The 22791-nt window shown below is 47.3% G+C and overlaps 3 protein-coding genes across 3 annotated transcripts; all 3 read left to right on the top strand.

Annotated features, from left to right (window-relative positions):
• Window positions 1–10921: 10921 nt before the first annotated feature.
• LOC139813459 (uncharacterized) lies at window positions 10922–11527 on the top strand. The gene has a single exon (XM_071778971.1). The coding sequence runs from the start codon at window positions 10922–10924 to the stop codon at window positions 11525–11527; it is 606 nt and encodes a 201-aa protein (XP_071635072.1).
• Window positions 11528–14742: 3215 nt separating this feature from the next.
• Window positions 14743–17336, top strand: LOC139813460 (uncharacterized). The gene is made up of 3 exons (XM_071778972.1): window positions 14743–15485; window positions 15606–15941; window positions 16004–17336. Exons 1-3 carry the CDS (start codon window positions 14743–14745, stop codon window positions 17334–17336), a joined length of 2412 nt encoding a protein of 803 aa, XP_071635073.1.
• Window positions 17337–17414: 78 nt separating this feature from the next.
• LOC139813461 (uncharacterized) lies at window positions 17415–18173 on the top strand. Its single transcript, XM_071778973.1, has one exon. It carries the CDS (start codon window positions 17415–17417, stop codon window positions 18171–18173), a length of 759 nt encoding a protein of 252 aa, XP_071635074.1.
• Window positions 18174–22791: the final 4618 nt, after the last annotated feature.

Consider the following 22791-nt stretch of genomic DNA (forward strand, 5'->3'; position numbering starts at 1 on the left):
GATGTGCAACATGATGTGAAATGTGTCGACATGCAAGGTCGCAACTTGTGACAACTGCGATTCAGATGATGAAAAATAAAGTTTTTTTTGGGTTTTTCTTTTCATTATATTAATTTTTAAGCGATAAATAAATAAGAAATCAAATAAAAAATGATTTTTTTTTTCAGGTTACAACACAGTGAAATTTTTTGTTCACCAGATTTCGATTAATTTGTATCTATTTAAGAAGCCCAAATTTAACATTTAAGTCGATTGATGTCGATATTCATGCATTTTTTACCTTAATTTTACCTGTGTTGCACATCACCCCAAGAAAATTTAAAAGTGCTAAAACAGACGTTTTTTTTTGAAAACTCGAAAAATTTTTATGAAAAATTTAAAATTTTGAAAATCTTATTATGCAGAATTTTAGTATTTTCCTTCCTCTACATTATACAGCCATCCCAGTAAGCAAAAAATCATTATTACAATGTTATTGCAACAATATTCTAGAACATGCAATGTTGTTAAATATGTAATTCTTAATGTTGTATAGAACATCATTATGAATATACTTTGACCACGATTCCGAAATTTCAGTAATGTTAAAATGGGAGTGCCATAACGTTGCAAATGACATTGCGCTAAGGTTTTTCTATCATTTCTGTAATGTTTTTGGGATAAAAATTTAAACAAACTGTCAACTTTATTACAATATTATATCAAAATTACCGTAATATTAATTCTAACATTTATTTAAAGTTGTTACTGATATTTTGTTTTTATTTCAGGCAATATGTATTTATTTTCAATAAATATGCACTACACTAATTATCATAAAAAAGTAATTTTATTTATATGTATAAAAAAAATATACATAAATATACATATATAGGTTTTATTATGAGTTTTATTTCGTGTGCCAATTATCTCAGAAAGTATTGATCCTAAGAGGGGAAGTTTTTGAAATCAGCTTTCGGATAAGGGAAATTAAGGTGTCTTCTAACTCTTCTTTAGGCAATGCGATATAGGTGCTCTAGTTCAATATAACTCTTTTAATATTTTTCTTCAAACTTTTATTCTTTCCTTCTAAACGGATTATTAATCTTTCCGGATCTATACCAAACAGTTACTGGAAAATAAGAATTTCTCGTTTAATTTCAGAAATATTAGTAACATCTTCAGTGATTTATTCTGTGTATCAAAATACATTTTGTTACTTTTTTACCTTTAAAAATTTTTTTCTTTGTTTACGGGTGTTTGCAAATCTAAGCCATTCCATTATAAAATGTTCTAAGTTTTTCTCTGTATTACAAGGGATTGTTGTCTAAAAGCCCCTAAAACAAGAAGAATTCAATATAATTTAGATAAGAGAAAGGTTATAATTTAATATATACATAATTTAATAATAATAAGCAGCTTTACTTACGACTTGCATAAAAGCTTCGTGGTCATTTTTTTAGCATTTCCTCAAGAGTAAAAAAACTGTCAATAGAAGGGGGAAGATGTTCTCCAATCTTAATATCTTGTACAGCGTTTTCCTTATAATATATTGTTCACTGATGTTTATCTTAGCCAGGGTCAATTTTTTCAAATGGTGGTTTCTTGAATTTGATACAATTAATCCTGTATGTTAAAATATATTCATTGCCTTGTACATATAAAATATGCTTACAATAATATATTTATATACTTTGGAGTGTGATAGCACAACTATGTGAAAAAAATATAGAAATAAATAAAAAGTCAGTTTTGGTCTTGTTTATACTGATCGTTTGTTACGTCTATCAACTTTATACTTTATACTAAATTACCCTGGCGGAAATATTTCTACAAAATTTAAAAAAGAAATAAAAATGTACTACAAAAAACTATAAAATATAATTGCCAGAATCTATTAAATTCTACATGAATTTAAGAAGTACTACAAAATCCTACATGAAAATGCTAGAATTGGAACACTTTTATAAATTTTTGTATTTTTTTAGTGCATCTTGATCTATAAATTTTTCGGTAAACTACAACTAATATTGATATTCTACACATTTCTATATCTATTTGAGAACAGTAGATTATAAGGAAATACTAGAATTAAAACACTCTAATGAGGAAATTCACCCGACATAAAAAAAAACTATATTTATTTTGAAATTTTATTACTACTTTTTAACTAAATTTGTTTCTTAAGATGCAACCTATGATTATAAATATTTTCTCGTACTTGAAAAACACACTTACCTTGATGGGATTCGAACTCGAGACCTCGGGACCTCTGGATCGTGAGCCAACCGTCTTACGTGGTTAGACTACTTCTTAATTTAATGTAAATGTTTACAAAAAAAAGCGATTACAAAAAAAAACTGTTTTATTCTAACTTATCTGTAAAATAAAAAGCGAGTTATTATAAAAAAAACCTTACCCAGCACCATATATAACACACATGTCTAAAACCGCATAACCCGGGAAAAAAATCTCTTATTTATTCATATTAGTTTATATTAGTAGATACATGATTATATATAATCATATAAGAAATGGAAAATATAATCTTAAACAATATTATATGGCCATATAAGAAATGAAAATATAATCTTAAACAATATTATATGGCTAAATCTGTTTAAATATAACTTTATATAGTCATATATGGTTTTATATACTAGTATATTATCATGTATGATCATGTAAAAGTATATTTATAAGGTTAAAGATAATCATATATATACTAGTATATTATCATGTGTGATCATGTAAAAGTATATTTATAAGGTTAATCAAAAGACACGGTAGTGTCTCGCGCCAAGTACACGCGGAGCGAGACCGACCGTGACTTTTTTACGCGACGCGACTGGTTGCGAGTACTCGAGATATTGAGATCTCGATAACGAGTGAACGGATCAAGTTCTAAGTAGGCTTAATCGATAGCTTGGGGTCCAATTAGGGGGGGGGGTTTCTCTTATAATATTCCGCTACGTGCCCTACGAGCGGATATATTGCAACGCAAAGTCCAAATGTGAAAATTTATTTTTAAGATACGAATACTACTTCTTCTACGTCGACCGTCTCTCATGCCATGCCATGCCATCATTTCATTGGCTGGAATCGCGTCCTTTTCACTTTTTCGACACCAGGGGCGGCGCTAGTATCGCCAGTTTCGATATGCATATGTATACGTGTGTGTACTGCGCGAGTGCAGATAGTGCGTTTAGCGCGCTGTCAGCTGTCAGCTGTCAGTCAGTTCGTCAGTTTTAACCTATCTCCAGAGACACGGTAGTACGCAGAGTGCCGAGTGCGTGTGCGACCACGTGCGACATGCGGGACGACTGTAGCTAACCTGTATTCCTTCGATTTTTTTTCCGGGCTGCAGGAGGAAGTGATCCGCGCAGTTCCTTGGGCCTAACGTACCTACGGCTTCCCGAGTTCAAAACACCGCGGACATAAACACAATTACACTAACGCTCATACACATACACATAGCCGCAGGGGGAAGCATTAACACGCAGTTACACTTACACACATACATATATACACTATCAGTTTGGGAATAGAGGAAAGATAATAGGAAGGATTATATAGATAAGAGGACAGATACAACATAGGTCAAGCATCATTGTGTTATATGGCTCCAGGGTGGGGCCGAAGGCACTAACAAGGGAACGGTCGGAAGTGTCCCTACCCGATTTGGATGCGCTTTGGATATGTTGTTGAGCATCAAAAAATATTAGACTCGTATTTTTTTTTTCTGCGTATCTCGACGTTTATTGGTTGAAAATATCCCTAAAAAATAACGACCGATTTGGATGCCCTTTGGATATGTTGTTGAGCATCAAAAAACATTAGACACGTGTTTTTTTTTTAGTTGCGTATCTCGACGTTTATTGGTTGAAAAAATCCCTAAAAAATAACGACCGATTTGGATGCCCTTTGGATATGTTGTTGAGCATCAAAAAACATTAGACACGTGTTTTTTTTAAGCTGCGTATCTCGACGTTTAGGGGTTGAAACAACCCCTTGAAAATAACGGATTTTATAGTTTCTAGCGAATATTTTCGAAAATATAAGGCGTAACGACAAAACATTTGTACGAAATGTTTATGGCTTTTTGTGCTCTTTACAATGGCGTAATCAAATTTTTAAAATTTGTCACATTTTTTAATTTAACCCCACCCCCACCTATTATTTTTGCCAAATATAACAATTTTTCCAACGCAAATTTAAGAGCGTCAAATGCCAAATACATCTATGTGTATTTTTATTATACCATTATTAGATTTTTGGCAAGACGAGATGATATGTGGTATAGGCGTCGCGCTGTAGGTAGGTGTTGCGTTATTTCTGTTCAGTTGCGCCGTACGCTTAAAAATTTTTATTTCAACTCCGGGATGACCGAAAGCGCTGATGCAAAGGCTAGCGCAAGGCACTGACAGCGCTATTTCGAGAGTCCTAGACTAGCAACGGAATGTCGACTCCGACATTATAAATACCGCCGAATTGTAAGATCGGGCGGGCAGTCGCAAATCATAAGAGTGAGTCCCAGTTGCGCACAGAATAAATCGGACACAGCAGGTTGAATGAATCGGACACAGCAGGTTGAATGAATCGGACACAGTGTCGATCGGACACAGTAAGAAACGGACACACGGTGGTTGCAATCGGACACAGTGCGGATCGGACACAGTGTCGATCGGACACAGTAGGAAACGGACACACGGTAGTTGCAATCGGACACAGTGCAGATCGGACACAGTGCGGATCGGACACAGTGTCGATCGGACACACGGTGGTTGCAATCGGACACAGTGAAGATCGGACACAGTGCGGATCGGACACAGTGTCGATCGGACACAGTAGGAAACGGACACAGTGCGGATCGGACACATATCGGACACATAATAACCAACCATCTCGATTCAAGCAGTTAGGTCTCACGCTGGGAGTTTCATTAGTTTAATTATGCGTGGGAAGCACACACACACACACACACGGGGGGGTGTGAGGGGGGGGCCTTTGGCCCCCCTCCCCCGCACCCACCCCGTCGGTAGGCAGCGTGGACCTCGCTTTACAACATAAAGTACATGCTAAGTTGTAAAGCGAAATTATAAAGCACATGCATGGAGGGGTGCAAGGGGGCTTACATGCGTGAGCGCACGTGAACAGGAAGGCTTTTCTCCCCTGCACCCTCTCACTGTGTCCGATTGCAACCACCGTGTGTCCGTTTCCTACTGTGTCCGATCGACACTGTGTCCGATCCGCACTGTGTCCGATCCGCACTGTGTCCGTTTAATACTGTATTCGATCGACACTGTGTCCGATCCGCACTGTGTCCGATCTACACTGTGTCCGATTGCAACCACCGTGTGTCCAATCGACACTGTGTCCGATCGACACTGTGTCCGATCCGCACTGTGTCCGATCTGCACTGTGTCCGATTGCAACCACCGTGTGTCCGTTTCCTACTGTGTCCGATCGACACTGTGTCCAATTCGCACTGTGTCCGATCCGCACTGTGTCCGTTTCCTACTGTGTCCGATCGACACTGTGTCCGATTCGCACTGTGTCCGATCCGCACTGTGTCCGTTTTCTACTGTGTCCGATCGACACTGTGTCCGATCCGCACTGTGTCCGATCTGCACTGTGTCCGATTGCAACCACCGTGTGTCCGATCGACACTGGTGTCCGATCGACACTGTGTCCGATCCGCACTGTGTCCGATCTGCACTGTGTCCGATTGCAACCACCGTGTGTCCGTTTCCTACTGTGTCCGATCGACACTGTGTCCGATCCGCACTGTGTCCGATCCGCACTGTGTCCGATTGCAACCACCGTGTGTCCGTTTCCTACTGTGTCCGATCGACACTGTGTCCGATCCGCACTGTGTCCGATCCGCACTGTGTCCGATTGCAACCACCGTGTGTCCGTTTCCTACTGTGTCCGATCGACACTGTGTCCGATTCATTCAACCTGCTGTGTCCGATTTATTCTGTGCGCAACTGGGACTCACTCTTATGATTTGCGACTGCCCGCCCGATCTTACAATTCGGCGGTATTTATAATGTCGGAGTCGACATTCCGTTGCTAGTCTAGGACTCTCGAAATAGCGCTGTCAGTGCCTTGCGCTAGCCTTTGCATCAGCGCTTTCGGTCATCCCGGTGTTGAAATGGAAATTTTTAAGCGTACGGCGCAACTGAACAGAAATAACGCAACACCTACCTACAGCGCGACGCCTATACCACATATCATCTCGTCTTGCGAAAAATCTAATAATGGTATAATAAAAATACACATAGATGTATTTGGCATTTGACGCTCTTAAATTTGCGTTGGAAAAATTGTTATATTTGGCAAAAATAATAGGTGGGGGTGGGGTTAAATTAAAAAATGTGACAAATTTTAAAAATTTGATTACGCCATTGTAAAGAGCACAAAAAGCCATAAACATTTCGTACAAATGTTTTGTCGTTACGCCTTATATTTTCGAAAATATTCGCTAGAAACTATAAAATCCGTTATTTTCAAGGGGTTGTTTCAACCCCTAAACGTCGAGATACGCAGCTAAAAAAAACACGTGTCTAATGTTTTTTGATGCTCAACAACATATCCAAAGGGCATCCAAATCGGTCGTTATTTTTTAGGGATTTTTTCAACCAATAAACGTCGAGATACGCAACTAAAAAAAAACACGTGTCTAATGTTTTTTGATGCTCAACAACATATCCAAAGGGCATTCAAATCGGTCGTTATTTTTTAGGGATATTTTCAACCAATAAACGTCGAGATACGCAGAAAAAAAAAAATACGAGTCTAATATTTTTTGATGCTCAACAACATATCCAAAGCGCATCCAAATCGGGTAGGGACACTTCCGACCGTTCCCTTGTAAGTTTCTCTCAACCGAGAGAACAAAAAAAAAAAAAAAAAAAAAAAAAAAAAAAAAAAAGACAGTAGTACGCGCGGAGCGAGACCGACCGTGACTCTTTACGCGACGCGACGATTAATTCAAGGTAATTGTTTTATTATGTAATTATCTCCTATAATTATCTTATTTTATATATTACTGTTACTTATTTTACTGTTTATACTACGTTTACGTGAGTGTTTACATACAGGTTAACCTATATATATTGACGGAAGGGAGCTGATACTGAGATCAAGGAGCCTGTTCACACGAGGCGTTTCTGCCGCGCGATTGCGGCCGCGCGTTAACGTTTGCACGAGCCGTACGCTGTAACGAGGTAAAGTGCGACAACGCGCGCATACGTGTGTACGCGAAACGGCAGTAACACCGTAATCGTGCCGGCGATATACTGAATTTGAATTGCTTCGTGCTTATGTGGAGATTTCGTATCCCTACATCGTGTTACCACCGCTGCCGGAAAAGAAGGTTCTTTACGCTTGGCAGAAAGTAACGACTGACACGTTCGATGCCGACTTCGTTGATCGCAGAAGAGCTGGACTTGAGGTACGTTTCCGATTTGCAATTATAACAGTATCGTGCGATGAATGTTGTTAGTTTTATGTTCTAAACTCAGAGTTACAAACTTATTCTATGTCTTACATGATACGCGCGCGCTATATAGATTAATCTATTGGTGGAAATATAAATCACTAGCATGAGACTTTTACTTCTATATATTTTTATGTTTCCGGACGTTGCTTCCGCCTACTTCTTGCAAGACGTATTTCCGTTGAACGTGCAAAACAGCGACCTATTGTATTATCTTTCGTAATAAATCAGTTGGAAAAGATATTCTCGATTATTCTGCGCCATCAGGTTATGGGCCCAGAGGACGTATTGCGATAAATCTACAAAGGTTTGAGATCGAGTAGCGAGTAAAAGAAAGTGTTTCGAGGCTCGCGAAAGAGGAAAGTTTTGCACGGTAACCCAACCTCACAAAAATCCGCGCGAAAAATGTCGAGCTCGTCGACGTTAAGCTTGCCAGCGGTTGAGAAGCTGAAAGGCCGGGAAAACTACCCTACGTGGAAGATAGCTATGGAGGCCTATCTGCAATATGAAGATCTGTGGGACTGCGTCAATCGGACCGGAAGATCAACTGCCCGACAACAAGATTATCAAGGCAAGATCACGAATATTATTATCGATCGATCCGATTAATTATGTTCACATTCAAAATACGACGACGGCAAAGGATGCTTGGGAAAGATTGCGAGTGGCGTTTGAGGATTCAGGCCTCACACGAAAAGTTAACCTCTTAAAAACTCTTGTTTCTACACAGCTGAAAAATTGCAAATCCGTCGAGGAATACGTGAACATAATAGTATCCACAGCGCATCAACTCAATGGACTCAACATGCCGGTGCCAGACGATTGGATCGGAGTGCTGCTATTGGCAAGTTTACCAGACGAATACAAACCCATGATAATGGGCTTAGAGAGTTCTGGGCAGGCAATCACCGCGGACTATGTCAAGACAAAATTGCTACAAGAAGTGAACGGGGAAGACACCGGGAACGCAAGTAAGGACAGCGCATTCTTCTCTAAAGGAAAGAAAAATAAGAAGATTCAAAAATGCTATAAATGCCATCAAAAAGGGCATTATGCTAATAAGTGTCCGGAAAATAAAACGAAGACTACCGATTCTACGAAGAAGCAATCGGAGGAATCCAAGAGCAAAGAGAAAACATTCGCAGCCTATCTCACATCTCAAGGAATTTCAAAAAGCGCGTGGTACGTAGATTCGTGTGCTTCGACGCACATTACATCTGAACGCAACAATCTCGAAACAATCTCCACGTACAATGGGGGGAGCATCTCAGCGGCTAACCGAAGTAGCATGCAAGCTAAAGCAATCGGCAACGCCAAAATACAATTGCTAACGGATGCAGGAGTTGAGAGGATCATGGCGAAGGATGTAATCCATGTACCGGACAGCGCAGTTAACCTGCTATCGGTGAGTAAAATGGTAGCAAAAGGGTTATCTATTCATTTTACACCGCAGGGCAGCTGTATTGAGGATGAGAAGGGAAAACAGATGGCGACCATGGTTGATGAAGGAGGTATATAAACTCAAAACGCCTACGGAGAGAGTTTACTTCACTGCAAGGAAACACACAGCTGAATTGTGGCACCGAAGGCTCGGACACAACAACGACCGGAGCGCCAAGGTACTTAACGAAGGAATGGCTCGAGGAATACCGATCAAACATTTTGAAGAAACGCAGTGCATAAGGCAAGCACCATCGTACTCCATTTCCGAAGGAAGGAAGAAGGGCAACTGAGAAGCTGGAGCTAATACACTCCGACTTATGCGGACCCATGGAGACATCATCCTTAGCCGGGTCGAGGTACATTCTAACTTTAATCGACGATTTTACTCGAAAGGTCTTTGTGTTTTTCTTAAAACAGAAAAGCGAGGTGCCGGAAATCTTTGCAGAATTCAGGGCGAAAGTCGAAAGACAAACATCGAAAAAAATCCGCATCCTGAGGACCGACAACGGAAGATAATACGTGAACAAGTCGATGGAACAAAGTCTTAAACGTTTAGGCATCAGACATCAATTAACGATTCCTCATACACCTGAACAAAATGGAGTCGCAGAGCGATTAAACCGCACAACTGTTGAAAAGGCGAAATCCATGTTGTTTGGAGCGGAGCTACCCAAGACTTACTGGGCGGAAGCTGTCTCAACGGCTGTATACCTAATTAATAGGTCACCCACAAAAGCAGTCAGCGGAAAGACACCCGAGGAAGCGTGGACTGGATGCAAACCGGACTTAAGTCACCTGCGATCATTTGGTTGTAAGGCATACGTGCACGTGCCAAAAGCGAATCGGAAGAAGTGGGACGCCAAAGCCGAAAAGAAGATTTTTGTTGGTTACTGCCAAGAATCGAAGGGCTATAGGCTGCTTGATCCGAAAACTCATGAAGTAGTACGTAGCAGAGACGTCATCTTTCTTGAAGAATCAAAACTGCGAGAGGAAGAAGAAACGGTGGAAGACCCTCTACAGGTATTCGAAGAGAATGAACAATTCGAAGAGGAAGCCGAAGAAGAAGCTGAAGATGACGTGATCAGTATACAAGATTCACGAGCGGGCAAGGCCGAGGACACTACCATGGAAGAAGAGAGTGACTCAGAATACGAATCAGATTTTGCTGAAGAAAGCATGGAGAGTTTGGATTCTAAGGCCAGCACAGCAACTCCAAGGAGATCGGCAAGAATACCAAAACCAGTCGTTCGCGACGATTATGTGTCTTATCTAGCGATGGGAGGTTTAGCAACGGACCCGACAACCGTTGAAGAAGCCTTAAATCGAACCGACCGAAAGCATTGGTTGGAAGCCATCGAAGAAGAGAAGAAGTCACTGATCGAGAACAAGACGTGGGAGTGTTCTACACCACCGAAGAACGGCAGAGTATTGGATACGAAATGGGTGTTTCATACGAAGAAAGACGCATCAGACAAGACAACCCGATATAAGGCCAGGCTGGTGGTGCGTGGCTGCAAACAGACAAAAGGGATTGATTACCAAGAGACATACTCACCAGTAATAAGGTATACATCTATACGTTTTCTTTGTGCCTTAGCTGCCAAGTATGGTCTCAAGATGCACCAAATGGATGTTGTGACCGCATATCTACATGGGGAAATCGATGAAAAGATCTACGTGCAACCACCGCCGGAACTTCAGGATCCAGATCATCAAGGACAAGTTTTGAGATTGATAAAGTCTGTATATGGTCTGAAACAGAGCGGCAGGTTCTGGAACGATAAGGTGGACAAGACGCTAAAAGAGATGGGACTTAAACAGTCAAAGACAGATCCTTGTGTTTATTTCAAACGAGAAGGTAAACTAGTACTCATCTTGAGAATCTACGTGGACGACATGATCGTGCTATCGAACAGCGAAAAACTCCTAAGGACTACGAAGTGACAACTTGCCGAAAAGTTCAAAATAAAGAATTTAGGAGAAGCCAAGCACCTGATGGGACTTAGAATATCACGAGACGAGAAGCACGGCACTATTTGTTTAGACCAAGAAGACTACGTAGAGGAGATTCTTCATAAATTTGGTATGGACTGTATGGAGGAGTCTAAACCGGTACACACGCCAGAAGACCCAAATCAGAAGCTATCGAAGGAGCAGTGTCCATCCTCAGACGCGGAGCGAGAAGAGATGAGGAAGGTATCCTACCGAGAGGCTGTAGGCAGCCTAATATATGCGAGTCAAGGGACGCGACCGGACATTTCGCATGCCGTAAATATGGTGAGTCGATTTTCCAATGACCCAGGGAGAGCTCACTGGAACGCTGTCAAGCGTATATTCCGTTATCTACGAGGAACCACGGATACAAGATTGCAGTTCAGCAGGGACGGAAATCACACCATCGAAGGCTACGGAGATGCTGATTGGGCCAATGAGACCGACAAGAGACGCTCAGTTACGGGCAGTATATTTTTATTTCAGGGAGGACCAATTTCATGGCAGAGCAAAAAGCAGGGTACTACGGCTCTATCCACGACTGAGGCCAAATACATGGCCTTGTCATCTACGTGTCAGGAGGCGCTGTGGCTTGAATCTCTGGCCTGAGAGATTGATCCAAGTTCAGTGGAGTCTGGAATAACCTTGCACTGTGACAATCGAGGAGCAGTGGAGTTAGCCAAAACTGCAGGTTACCGACCACGCAGCAAACATATTGATGTGAGACATCATTTCATCCGAGAGCACATTGACAGGAAGGACGTCAACCTAAAATACATCCCGACGGAAGAAATGATCGCAGACGGGTTGACCAAGGCATTATTCCGCCCTAAACTGGAGACGTGCAAGAAAAATATGGGACTGATAGAATTAAGAAAACTACCAAAGTAAAAACTCTGGTTTAAGTGGGGGTGTTAGTTTTATGTTCTAAACTCAGAGTTACAAACTTATTCTATGTCTTACATGATACGCGCGCGCTATATAGATTAACCTATTGGTGGAAATATAAATCATTAGCATGAGACTTTCACTTCTATATATTTTTATGTTTCCGGACGTTGCTTCCGCCTACTTCTTGCAAGACTTTTCGTATTTCCGTTGAACGTGCAAAACAGCGACTTATTGTATTATCTTTCATCGTAATAAATTAGTTGGAAAAGATATCCTCGATTATTCTGCGCCATCAAATGTTGTACCCAATTATAATCTCAAATGAAGTTGTGCACGTTGCTAGTATTCTGATTATACAATACATTTTTACTTTGTAGAGAGTAGGGAGGTAACATCTACTTCTACACTCAGGGATCTTTTTTGCGGTTAGCGGGGTCGGGGGGGGGGGCTTCGCTGCCGCGGGGGGAGCGCCGTAAGCGGTGGGCGAGGGGGTCGAGGGACGGTGTAAAGGGTCACCGGAGGGGGGGCTATGCGGGGGGAAGAGAAAACTGGGCGAGAGGGGGAGCGCGACGCGAGAGGAACATTTGACGTAAGGTTGGGTGTGGCAGGGCCGTCAACGGGGGTTCGGCGCGGGGCAGGGCCGCCAACGGGGGCTCGTTGCGGGGATTTGGGCATTTTCCGAGGGGGCGCTCGAAGCGGCGCTCGCGCCGTTACCGACCGTTTTGGAGAATCGCGGGCCAATATTTTTTGTTTGTTTTTTTTCTTCGTCGTCGGTCGCGCGCGCGTTCGGGCGCGTCCGAACTCGTTCGAACTCGTTCGAGGTCGCTCGTCTGGACGTTTCGGGGGTGGGGGGGAGAACGACGCGTTCTAGATGGTTCGTTTCGCGGGGGGTCTCGCGCGCCCGTCTTCGTCGTCGTCGTTTTTTTTTTAACTCTCGGTCCGAAGGTTGTTTCGATCCGCGTCGCGACGGGCAGGATGTGGTTTTCCTGCCCATCCCGACTCATCGAGATCGATGGAGATGACTCGTCTCATCGTTCGATCGATACGTGATAATTTTTTTAACGCGCGTTCGAACTCGTTTGCGGTCGCTCTCGTCGTTTCCTCCTTTTGTTTTGTTTTGCGGTTTTCCTTCTTTTGTTTTGCGGTTTTCCCGCCCATCCCGACGCGACGTATCGAGATCGAGTGAGATGACTCGTCTCTTCGTTCGATCGATTCGTACGATTCGCGATAATTTTTATTCAACGCGCGTTCGAATTCGGCGTCGCGGTCGCTCTCGTCGTTTCCTCCTTTTGTTTTTCTTTTATTTTTCGTCGGAGGATGCCGCGAGCGGTTGTCGTCATTCTGGGTTTTTTCGGAGGACGCGGCGAGCGGTTGTCGTCATTCCGGGAAAAAGCGCGTCCGGCAGGGGTACGTCTTCCGTTGAGACGACGAACGGGGGGGTATAAATTGAACGGGCGCGCGAACGGCGCGGCAAACGGTTTTTTTCTACGAGGATTCTAGAGCGCGGTCGAGAGTTAATATATTTGTAAAAAAATACGGTATGGGAACGGACGGACGCTATTGCTTGTCGATGGTGCGTTTGCTTCGCGGCAGAAAAGTCGGATTTCGAAACGTACTCGCTGGCACTGACATGTGGTGTCCCAAGCATTCTAGATCGCATATCAGTAAAAACGAACGCAGGTGGTGTCCCAAGCATTTCAAATTGCATTTCAAATTGCATATCGGTAGAACCGAACACATTTGGAAGGCTTTGGACTCATACGTTAAAACATGTTGGTGTATGGTTCGCGGCAGCGTCCGTAACGTTTACGACGAAGTATCGACGCACGAGTTCTGTTTACAGTGTGGAGGGAATTGTAAAATAGGTTTGTGGGATACTTATGATTACACCGAAACATTAATGTGGGGGGATTGAAGATGGAGATTTTTTTATTTTGATATAGACGTCAGCGGTGCGAATGTAGCGTTGGCGATACGTCCCAGCCGGAACGTCGACGTCTATAGACGTCTAATTGACATCTTATAGATGCCGATTCGACATCTATCAACATCTATAGACGTTGAAAAGATGCTAGCATTCCGGCTGGGGTACTCGCGAATGAACGATCGCCGTTATCCGTCGTCCGAGGAATCGGACGACGAATGGCGCTGTCGCGAGCCCATGCCTAAGTTTTCGTCCGATTCGGACGACGAATTGGCGAGAGTCGAAACACCGTTGTCGAGTGCGCGCGCGTCGGTGGCGAAAGAGGACGCGCGATGGAATCTGGCTACCCATCATCTGCGAAGGGAAATCGGAGCGCGAATCGATCGCGAGCGAAAGTGGATAGAGACGACGGTGGCAAACTCCGTCAGGGCGAGCGATTATACGCGTCGCCTGCCGCTCGAGTATTATCTCTATCACGAGACGGTGTACGGAGGAGAGAGCAGGATACATCGGATTCAAACCACCCGGTTTCGTCGTCTTTTCGACCGAGTGAAGTTCAACGTTCCCGAGGGTGAACCTTTCTGGACGCGATGCGGAAAGAGTGCGACGAGTTGCTTGCCGCAGACGTTCGCGACGCGGACGGGTACCGCGCGTGGAGACGGCGATGCGACGAGTGTCTTCGACTCCTGCGGGAGCAGTGTCGAGTCAAACGCTCCGGGAAGCGAGGAAACACGGGAGCCGTGAGCGCTCTGGTGGCTCTGATAGCGCGATTGGAAGGTTCGAGGGAAGATCTGCGTCGACGATTCGAATGCGCCGTAGGTGCCGGCTTGGACGGAGGGGAAGGTGGTAGCGGCGGCAGCAGCAACAGAGGTTTCTCGTGGATCGAGATCGACGCGGCGTTCCAACGTCGCGTGCTTCCAACGGCGCCGTGACGAACTCGACGTACATCGAGCCTGCGCGATTTCTCGACGACGCGAAGGGCACCGTGCTCGAAAAGGTGCGGGATAATATGACCGAACACGGGTGTCTGAAGGTCAACGTCATATTCAACGGGGAATTCGTAGCGGACGTTAAGACCGACGTGAAGAGTATCGCTACGCGGAACGAACAGCTTGTCCCAGGGTCCGATTTGAGCGAGTGGTGCGATAGGCACATGCGCGACGCGATTCTAACGCGGTTGGAAGAATTTCAGGAACGCGACAGCGGATGGGCGTTGTCGCGAATATTGAACCTAATCGTGAACGTGAACAAGTGTAATCCCATGCGCGTGGGATGTTGGATGAAAATACCGCTGGGTATAAGACTTAAAAAGGCGGTGGTCAACGTGCTGTCGGAGAACGACGCGTGTTTCGCGCGCGCGGTGGTCGCGGCTCTGTACCCCGCCAAGCGCAACGCGGAACGATGCGGCTCGTATCCCGATTACGCGACGGTGCTGAATCTCGACGGGATCGATTTTCCCATAGATCTAAAAAAGATCGGAAAATTCGAACGTCAGAACGACGTATCGATCAGCGTGTTTACAACTCGGGAAGAAATTGAAAAGAAAGCTAAGTTCGGCCGGGGCGCCGACCACAACGCGATCGTGCCTCTGCGGTTGACCGACGATAAGCGGGACAGGCACGTAAATCTGCTGTATCTGCGCGATACGCTGCGCGGCGTCAACAGGGGCCATTTCGCCTGGATAAAGAATCTGTCGCGATTGGTGAATTCGCAATTGACCGCGAAACGGTGCGCGAAGCACGTTTGCGATCGGTAGGTAAAAGAAATAAAATGAAATGAAATGAAATGAAAAAAAAACACGAGGAACAAGGAAAAGACGAGGCGTTATTTTTTTTTTACATACGCACAGTAATCGTACGTTATTTTTCGCAGATGTCTACACTATTTCTATACGCGCGACAAGTTGGCCGCCCACAGCGTCGACTGCAGCCGAATGAACGACTGCGCCGTCGTTCTCCCGAACGAGAGCGACAAGTGGCTGTCTTTCGACAATTACGACAGAAAGGAGCGACTTCCCTTCGTGGTGTACGCGGATCTGGAGTGTCTTCTCGAACGACGGGAGAGGGAAAACGTCGAGGGGGGCCCGAGAACGGAAAGATACGCTTATCAGCGTCACGTACCGTTCAGCCTGGGCTACTATCTGTGCTGCACCTACGACGATACCGCGTCCGCGTACAGATATCGTCGCGGCGAGGATTGCGTTTCGTGGTTCGTGAACGAGCTTCGCGTTCTCGCGCGTCGCGTTAAGAATAAATTTTCCACCAATATAGCGATGGTGGAACTTACGGAGGACGAGAAAAGCGAATGTCTGTCCTCGCGACTCATTGTCACGTGTGCGGGAAACCGTTTCAACCGGAGGACAAGCGCGTGCGGGATCACTGTCACCTAACCGGACGTTACAGAGGTCCGGCGCATTCTCGTTGCAATCTGAATTATAGAAACGTTTACGTGATTCCCGTGTTCTTTCACAATTTGTCGGGTTACGACGCGCACTTCGTCGTCGAGAAAATCGCGAACGATTTCGAGGGCGGGGTCGATCTGCTGCCGCTCACGAAGGAAAGCTACATATCTTTCTCGAAGACCGTTAAGGAGACGCAGACGGACGGGAAATGGGATCGGTACGTGAAGCTTCGATTCGTGGACTCGTATAAATTTTTAGCGGCGAGTATCGAAACCCTGGCGTCCTATCTGAACAGGAACAAGCTGAGAATCACGCGTTCGGAGTACGCGGATTTGAGCGCGGAGGATCTCGATCTGCTCACTCGCAAGGGTATGTTTCCGTACGAGTACGTCGACGGCGCGGACAAACTGCGGGATACCGAGCTTCCGCCGCGCGAGGCCTTTTATAGCTCCCTGACCGACGAGACCGCGAGCGAGAGCGACTACGAGCACGCGACGAGGGTTTGGCGACGTTTTCGCGTGCGAGATCTCGGCAAGTACAGCGATCTGTATCTCAAGACCGACGTGCTTCTTCTGGCGGATATATTTAAAAATTTTCGGGACGCGTGTTCGGCGAGTTACGGGCTCGATCCCGCGCATTACTACACGTTGCCGGGGTACACGTGGAATGCCATGCTGAGGTACACCGGCGTGCGTTTCGAGCTGCTCACCGACATCGACATGGTGTTGTTCGTGGAACGCGGAATACGCGGCGGCCTCAGTCAATGTTCGCTCAGGTACGCGCGAGCCAACAACAGGCACGTACCGACGCACGACTCGTCCCAGCCCACTACGTATCTCATGTATTACGACGTGAACAATCTGTACGGCTGGGCTATGAGCGAATCGTTGCCCTACGCGAATTTCCAGTGGCTCGACGATCCTGAGAATTTCGACGCGACGACCGTGCCGACGGACAGCGACGTCGGTTACATTTTGGAGGTGGATCTCGAGTACCCGCGAGACCTGCACGACGCCCACGCGGATCTGCCGTTGTGCCCGACGCGCGACAAACCGCCCGGCAAGCGACAGGAAGAACTGCTCGCCACTCTCTACGACAAATCGCGCTACGTGACGCACTATCGAAACCTGCAGCAATGTCTGCGACTAGGTATGCGTCTGACGCGCGTTCGTCGCGTTCTGCGATTCGCCCAGTCGCCGTGACTTCGCGTTTACATCGAGCTGAATACCGCGCTTAGGACGCGCGCGAGTAACGAGTTCGAACGGAATTTGTACAAACTGATGAACAACGCCGTCTTCGGCAAGACTATGGAGAACGTGCGCGATCACGTGGACGTGCGTCTCGTGACGCGATGGGACGGGAGATACGGCGCGGAGGCGTTGATCGCTAAGCCGAACTTTCACAGCAGGAGCGTCTTCTCGGAGAATCTGGTGGCGATCGAGCTGCGAAAGCTCGAGGTAAAATTCAACAAGCCTGTCTACGTGGGTATGTTTATTCTCGAGATATCCAAGACGCGTCTCTACGAGTTTCACTACGACTACATGGTGCCGCTCTATCGCGACCGTTATCGAATTGCCTACACGGATACGGACAGTCTGATCTATTCGCTGGAGTGCGAAGACGCGTACGAGCGTATGAAACGCGACGTGCACAGGTTAGACACGAGCGATTACGCGGAGAACAACGCGCACGGTATGCCGCGCGTCAGCAAGAAGGTGCCAGGTTTGATGAAGGACGAGAACAACGGCGCGATCATGACGGAGTTCGTGGGCCTCAGAGCGAAGATGTACACTTACAAGGTACTCGGACGCGACGACACCAAGAGAATAAAGGGCGTCAAGAGAAACGTAGTCGCGAAGAGGATCACGTTCCAGGATTACGTGGAGTGCCTGCGGAACGCGCGCGAGCTGAAGACGCGCCAGTCGTGCGTACGCTCGACGCTACACGAGGTTAACACCGTGTCGGAGCAAAAACTAGCCCTCAGTCCGCACGACGACAAGCGATACGTGACGTCGAACGGTGAGGAGACGCTTCCGTAAGGACATTACAAAATACCGTTGTAAAAAAAAGGGGGAAACAATATTGTACGCTTTAAAAATTGTTTTATCGTAAAAATCAATAACACATAAGAAACAAATCGACGAATGTGTAAACTTTTATTGACAATAAAGTAAGCGTTGTCTACTAATGTCTAAGTATTTCTTTCTTTTTACAACACAGACGCCTTATCTATCCACGAATTGTGCGAGCTGTCCATTCCCAGCCACTTCACGAACGCTCGATTGCCGCGCTTGCGCAGGACTTTTTCCACGAGATAAACGTTGGGATTGGAGACGCGCAACAACTCGTGTTCGTAGAATCCTCCGGCTATCACTTCTCCGCGAACGTCTTTCAGCAGATACGTAACGGGATTGGTCCTTTGTACTTTGGCTATGCGAAAGATCTCGGTGGTCCAATTGGGAGTGTAGCCTTTTTCGAAGATCGTTTTGAATTTGCTCACGCGCACCGGATCGCCGACTCGAAATTTCGCCGGCGCGGCTATCTTCGCGCGACCGTACACCGTGCGCAGCAATTTTTCAGCGACGGTGGGCGTCACGTCCGCCGGACGCATTCGGATCGTTCTGTGTCTGCGACGATTGTAATTCGACAAAAGGCGCGGCAGCGATTCTATCCATCTGTACGATCCCTGGAGCGTGAAGAGCTTCCACATGTCGTTTTTCAGCGTACGATTGAATCTCTCCACCACCGACGCTTTCATCACCGAATACGTGGAATAGTGATTCACCTCGCGCTCGTCGAGGATTTTGCGCACGTCGGCGTTGTAGAATACCTTTCCTTTGTCCGTTTGCAGATTCCTGGGGTGTCGCGCGTCCTCGCGAAAGATCTTTCGGAGAGCCGTCGCGACCTCCTTTCCGCCCTTGCTCTTGAGCGGGATCGCCCAGGCGTACTTGCTCAGCACATCGATGACCGTCAGAATGTAATTGTGGCCCGCGTTCGCGCGCGAATAGGGGCGCATCTCGACCACGTCGGCCTGCCACAGGTCGTCGTAACCGCGCACCACGACGCGGCGGCGAGGAAAATTTTTTCGCGCCGGCGTGTGCAATTCTTCGACGAGTCTACGTTTTTCCACGCTCATTTTGTTTGAGAATCTTCAAAACGGTCTTGATCGCGATGATTTCAACCTCGTGTCTATCCGCGGTATTCTTCACGGTAACGAACTCCTCTTTAAATTCTTTTATCGCGTCGCTCAAAGTCTTTCCGAGTTCCGCGATCGCTCCCTCGACGAACCTCTTGTTGGCCGCGTCGGCGCCGACCTCCGGTGCGGCTACGCGTCGTATCTTGCGCCCCGACGCGTCGTAGGAATCCTGAGCGTTCAAACGGAGCGCGACGCTTTCCAGCGCCGCGATTCCGTTTCCCAATTCTCGGATCGCGTTGTTATTCTTGATCTCTTCGATCAAAACGCTTTTCAGCTGCCCAATCGCGCCCTCTACGTAGCTCCTGTTCGCCGCGTCGGTGCCGACCTCCGGCGCGGCTAAGCGCCGTATCCTGCGCTCCCTCGCGTCGTAAGATTCCTCGTCCAAACGGAGCGCGTCGTTCCTCAGCGTTGCGATTCCGTTTCTCAATTCCTCGGTTGCGTTTTTCTTCTCGATCTCACCGGTCACGACTTTCTTGAGCCGTCCGATCGCGCCATCTACGTAGGTCTTGTTTGCCGCGTCGGTGCCGATTTCCGGCGCGGCTACGTGTCGTATCTTGTGCTGATCCGCTTCGAAAGAGTTCAAGCGAATGAGGAGCGCCGCGTCCCTCACCTTCGCTATTTCGTTCTTCAAATTTCTCTCCGCCTTGTTCTCCACCGTCGCGATCCTACCGTTCAATTCTTCGGTCGCGCTTTTCTTCGATCGTTCGATCGCGTCCTTGACGTAACTCCTGTTCGTCGCGTCGGTGTCGATCTCCGGCGCGGCCACTCTTCGTATCTTGCGCTCCCTCGCGTCGTAAAAATCCTCGCTCATGAAGAGCGCGTTGTTGCGCGCGTAATTGCGCAGGGACTCGATCGAGGAGCACAATCTCACCTCGGACGCACCGTTGACTCCGTCGCCGCTGCCCCGATTCGTCAGAGACATGCCGAATTTGTTCACGGACATCGCGCTGGCGGGCGCGCGACTCGCACTGACGTCGCGACCTACGCGACCGATCAATTTATGACGAAGCCGGCCTCGCGAAGTTCCTCGATTATCGACAGGATTTCGTTGTCGTGAGCGTCGTTGCCGGCTCGACGAGAGGCGTCCAGCAGTCGAAGTCTATCGACCAGCTCGTTGGGATCGTCTCAGTGAACGTAATCGATAGCGTTGTCGGTCAGTCGCATGGCCGACGGTAGCCCGGCACCCTTCGTAGTTCCAACTCTGAGAGACAGGTTTACGAGCGGCGTTATTATATTTTTGTACTTTGGTCCCTTGTTGCTCTTGACGGGATTGTCGGCTTTGCCACCGCGTTTGTGAGCGCTGGTGGAAAAAAGTATGCTCCTGTACGTTAATTTGTCCTTCTCCGTGTAGATTTTAGGGTCGGGTTTTCCCATGAAGATCAACTCGTACAGGCCGCGCGTGCCTTTGTACGGTACACCGTCGATGACCATGGTGTCATCCGGTTTCAGCTTGAATCGCTTGTTTCCCAGCATCGTGCCTTTCTCGCCGAAATGCACTCCGTAAACGGTGTCGATCTCCTTGTTTTTGTCGCCGCCCAGAAGAGCGCGCAAGTATTCCCGCCCAAACGGTCCTAGTTTGCTAGTCAGAACGTCGCGACTTTCCGCCGTACTCAAAGATTTCCCGGCGGACGTCTCCAACGTGGGGGGCGGAGTCGTCGTCTCCGATACGATCTCGCGTTCTCTGGGTAAAAACTGGACCGAATCGTCGCGGATCGGCGTGACTCTCTTTTTTCCACCGTCGCGGTTGTCCCGATTGGCGCGAATACGTCGTCGTCCTCCCAGTAATCGCGCTCCAGGTCGGCGCCAGCGTCGTCGTCGTCTTCGCCGTTCTCGCTGTCCTTCTTCGCTCTCTTCGTCGCTTTCATCTTTTTCGGGAACGCAAAGCCAGCGCCGTCGTCGTCGTCGATCTTGCCCGGTCCTTTACCTCCTCTGCGTTCATCGGCGAGCCGTTTCAGAGGTTTGACGATAGGCTCGTACCTCTTTTCCAGAGCGATCTTGCTCTCCATTTTTCCGGCCCTGAGAGCGGCGTACTTTCTGCGAATCGAGGCGCGCGTCTTGGCTATCTCTCGCGCGGTTCTCTCCTCCGCAATCGCGCTCATACTCGCGTCGTTCGACGAGGCGCACTGATCGGCCCTACAGCACGGCGAAGTCGTGGAAGCCCCGTCTGTACCGTCCGCCTCGCAACGCGCTGTCCTTGTCTATCACGGCGAAACCGTAGGTGCGCCGCCAACACTCGCGACAGAAGGCGCGAAACTCGTCGTACGACATGTCGATGTTCACGTGATCGTCGTACACGTGTCGCAGATTGGTGCCGTCCTGCCTGAACAGAATCAGCAGATTTGCGTTGTCGCGCACGAGATGTTTCGGTATCTTGGCGTACGTCTGACAAAGATAGAAGCAATCGATATTCGAATGTCGACCCATAGAAAAGTACTCCCTCATTCTGTCCTGCTTGTCGCAGGCCACGTCGTCGAAGACGAAAACCGAGTCGGGAAGCGCCTCGTCGGGCGGAATGACGTCGCGATTGTCGGAAAACGCGTGATAGCCGATCTCGTCTATAGGCTCGAACAATCGTTCGAGGTATCGATACTTCGGTTGTTGCAGAGATTTCGAGTACACGTATACGTTCTCGAAACGGAGTGCGGTTGTTCCAGCAGGCTCAGCAGAACGTTCGTCTTACCGCAATTGGAGGGACCGCAAATGATGCAACGGACGACGTTCGGAAGGAGAGGACCGTGCCGGCGCGATTCTCCGTTTCCTCTCTCGGTCGCGCCCGACTCCGCCGACGTTTTGCGATCCATATTCGAGACTCCTAACGTCGCCGTCTGTCGCACGAATCGCATGTTTGTCCTCTCTCTCTTTCTCTCTCGGGTTTTTCCGCTCGGTTCGTTCGCGATGAGTCTCTCGATCGCTGGAAAAAAAGGAGGGGGAAGCGCGGACGTTGTTTCGTTTCGTCGCGCGTGCGCAAACGCCTCGCGCGCGGGTATAAGTAGCGCGAGCGTGTCGCCGTATCCGTAGAAAAAAAATTTATTTTCTAAAATCAACAAATCGTTTGCGCGCATCGGTGAGATGTCTCACAGTAGTGTGTTTCTCATACTGGTGGACGGTTACGAAATTCTCAATCTAACGGTGGAAGAGTTGCAATACATTCCGAAGGTCCTTCTGTTGCGTCAATTTGGGAGATACGTGCACCTGTTGTGGGACCGTTTGCCGGAACATATACAAGCGGATCCCGAGGTGCAGAGATATCGCCCGTGCATGCGACACTACAATCGTCCGTGGCAGCGAACGCACATAGACGGTCCGCCGCCGCTCATCAAGGACTGCCACGAGTGCAATCGCTTTCGCCCTGTGAACGGTGTATCTTCGACTTCCCGTTCGAACTATGAAGAAGCGAATCCTCCTCGCGCAACCGCGACCGAATGCGCGGCACCGGTCTGCTCAATCGCGCGATAAACGCT

Source organism: Temnothorax longispinosus, chromosome 5, assembly GCF_030848805.1.
Source record: "Temnothorax longispinosus isolate EJ_2023e chromosome 5, Tlon_JGU_v1, whole genome shotgun sequence".
Classification (NCBI taxonomy): domain Eukaryota; kingdom Metazoa; phylum Arthropoda; class Insecta; order Hymenoptera; family Formicidae; genus Temnothorax; species Temnothorax longispinosus.

Bases quoted from the DNA above. Each gene is read 5' to 3' on its own strand.
- LOC139813459 (XM_071778971.1), top strand. From the start codon at position 10,922: ATGGGACTTAGAATATCACGAGACGAGAAGCACGGCACTATTTGTTTA.
- LOC139813460 (XM_071778972.1), top strand. From the start codon at position 14,743: ATGACCGAACACGGGTGTCTGAAGGTCAACGTCATATTCAACGGGGAA. The intron at 15,486-15,605 runs GTAGGTAAAAGA...TATTTTTCGCAG, and splicing joins GCGAAGCACGTTTGCGATCG to ATGTCTACACTATTTCTATA. The intron at 15,942-16,003 runs GTTCGTGAACGA...CCACCAATATAG, and splicing joins GGCGAGGATTGCGTTTCGTG to CGATGGTGGAACTTACGGAG.
- LOC139813461 (XM_071778973.1), top strand. From the start codon at position 17,415: ATGAACAACGCCGTCTTCGGCAAGACTATGGAGAACGTGCGCGATCAC.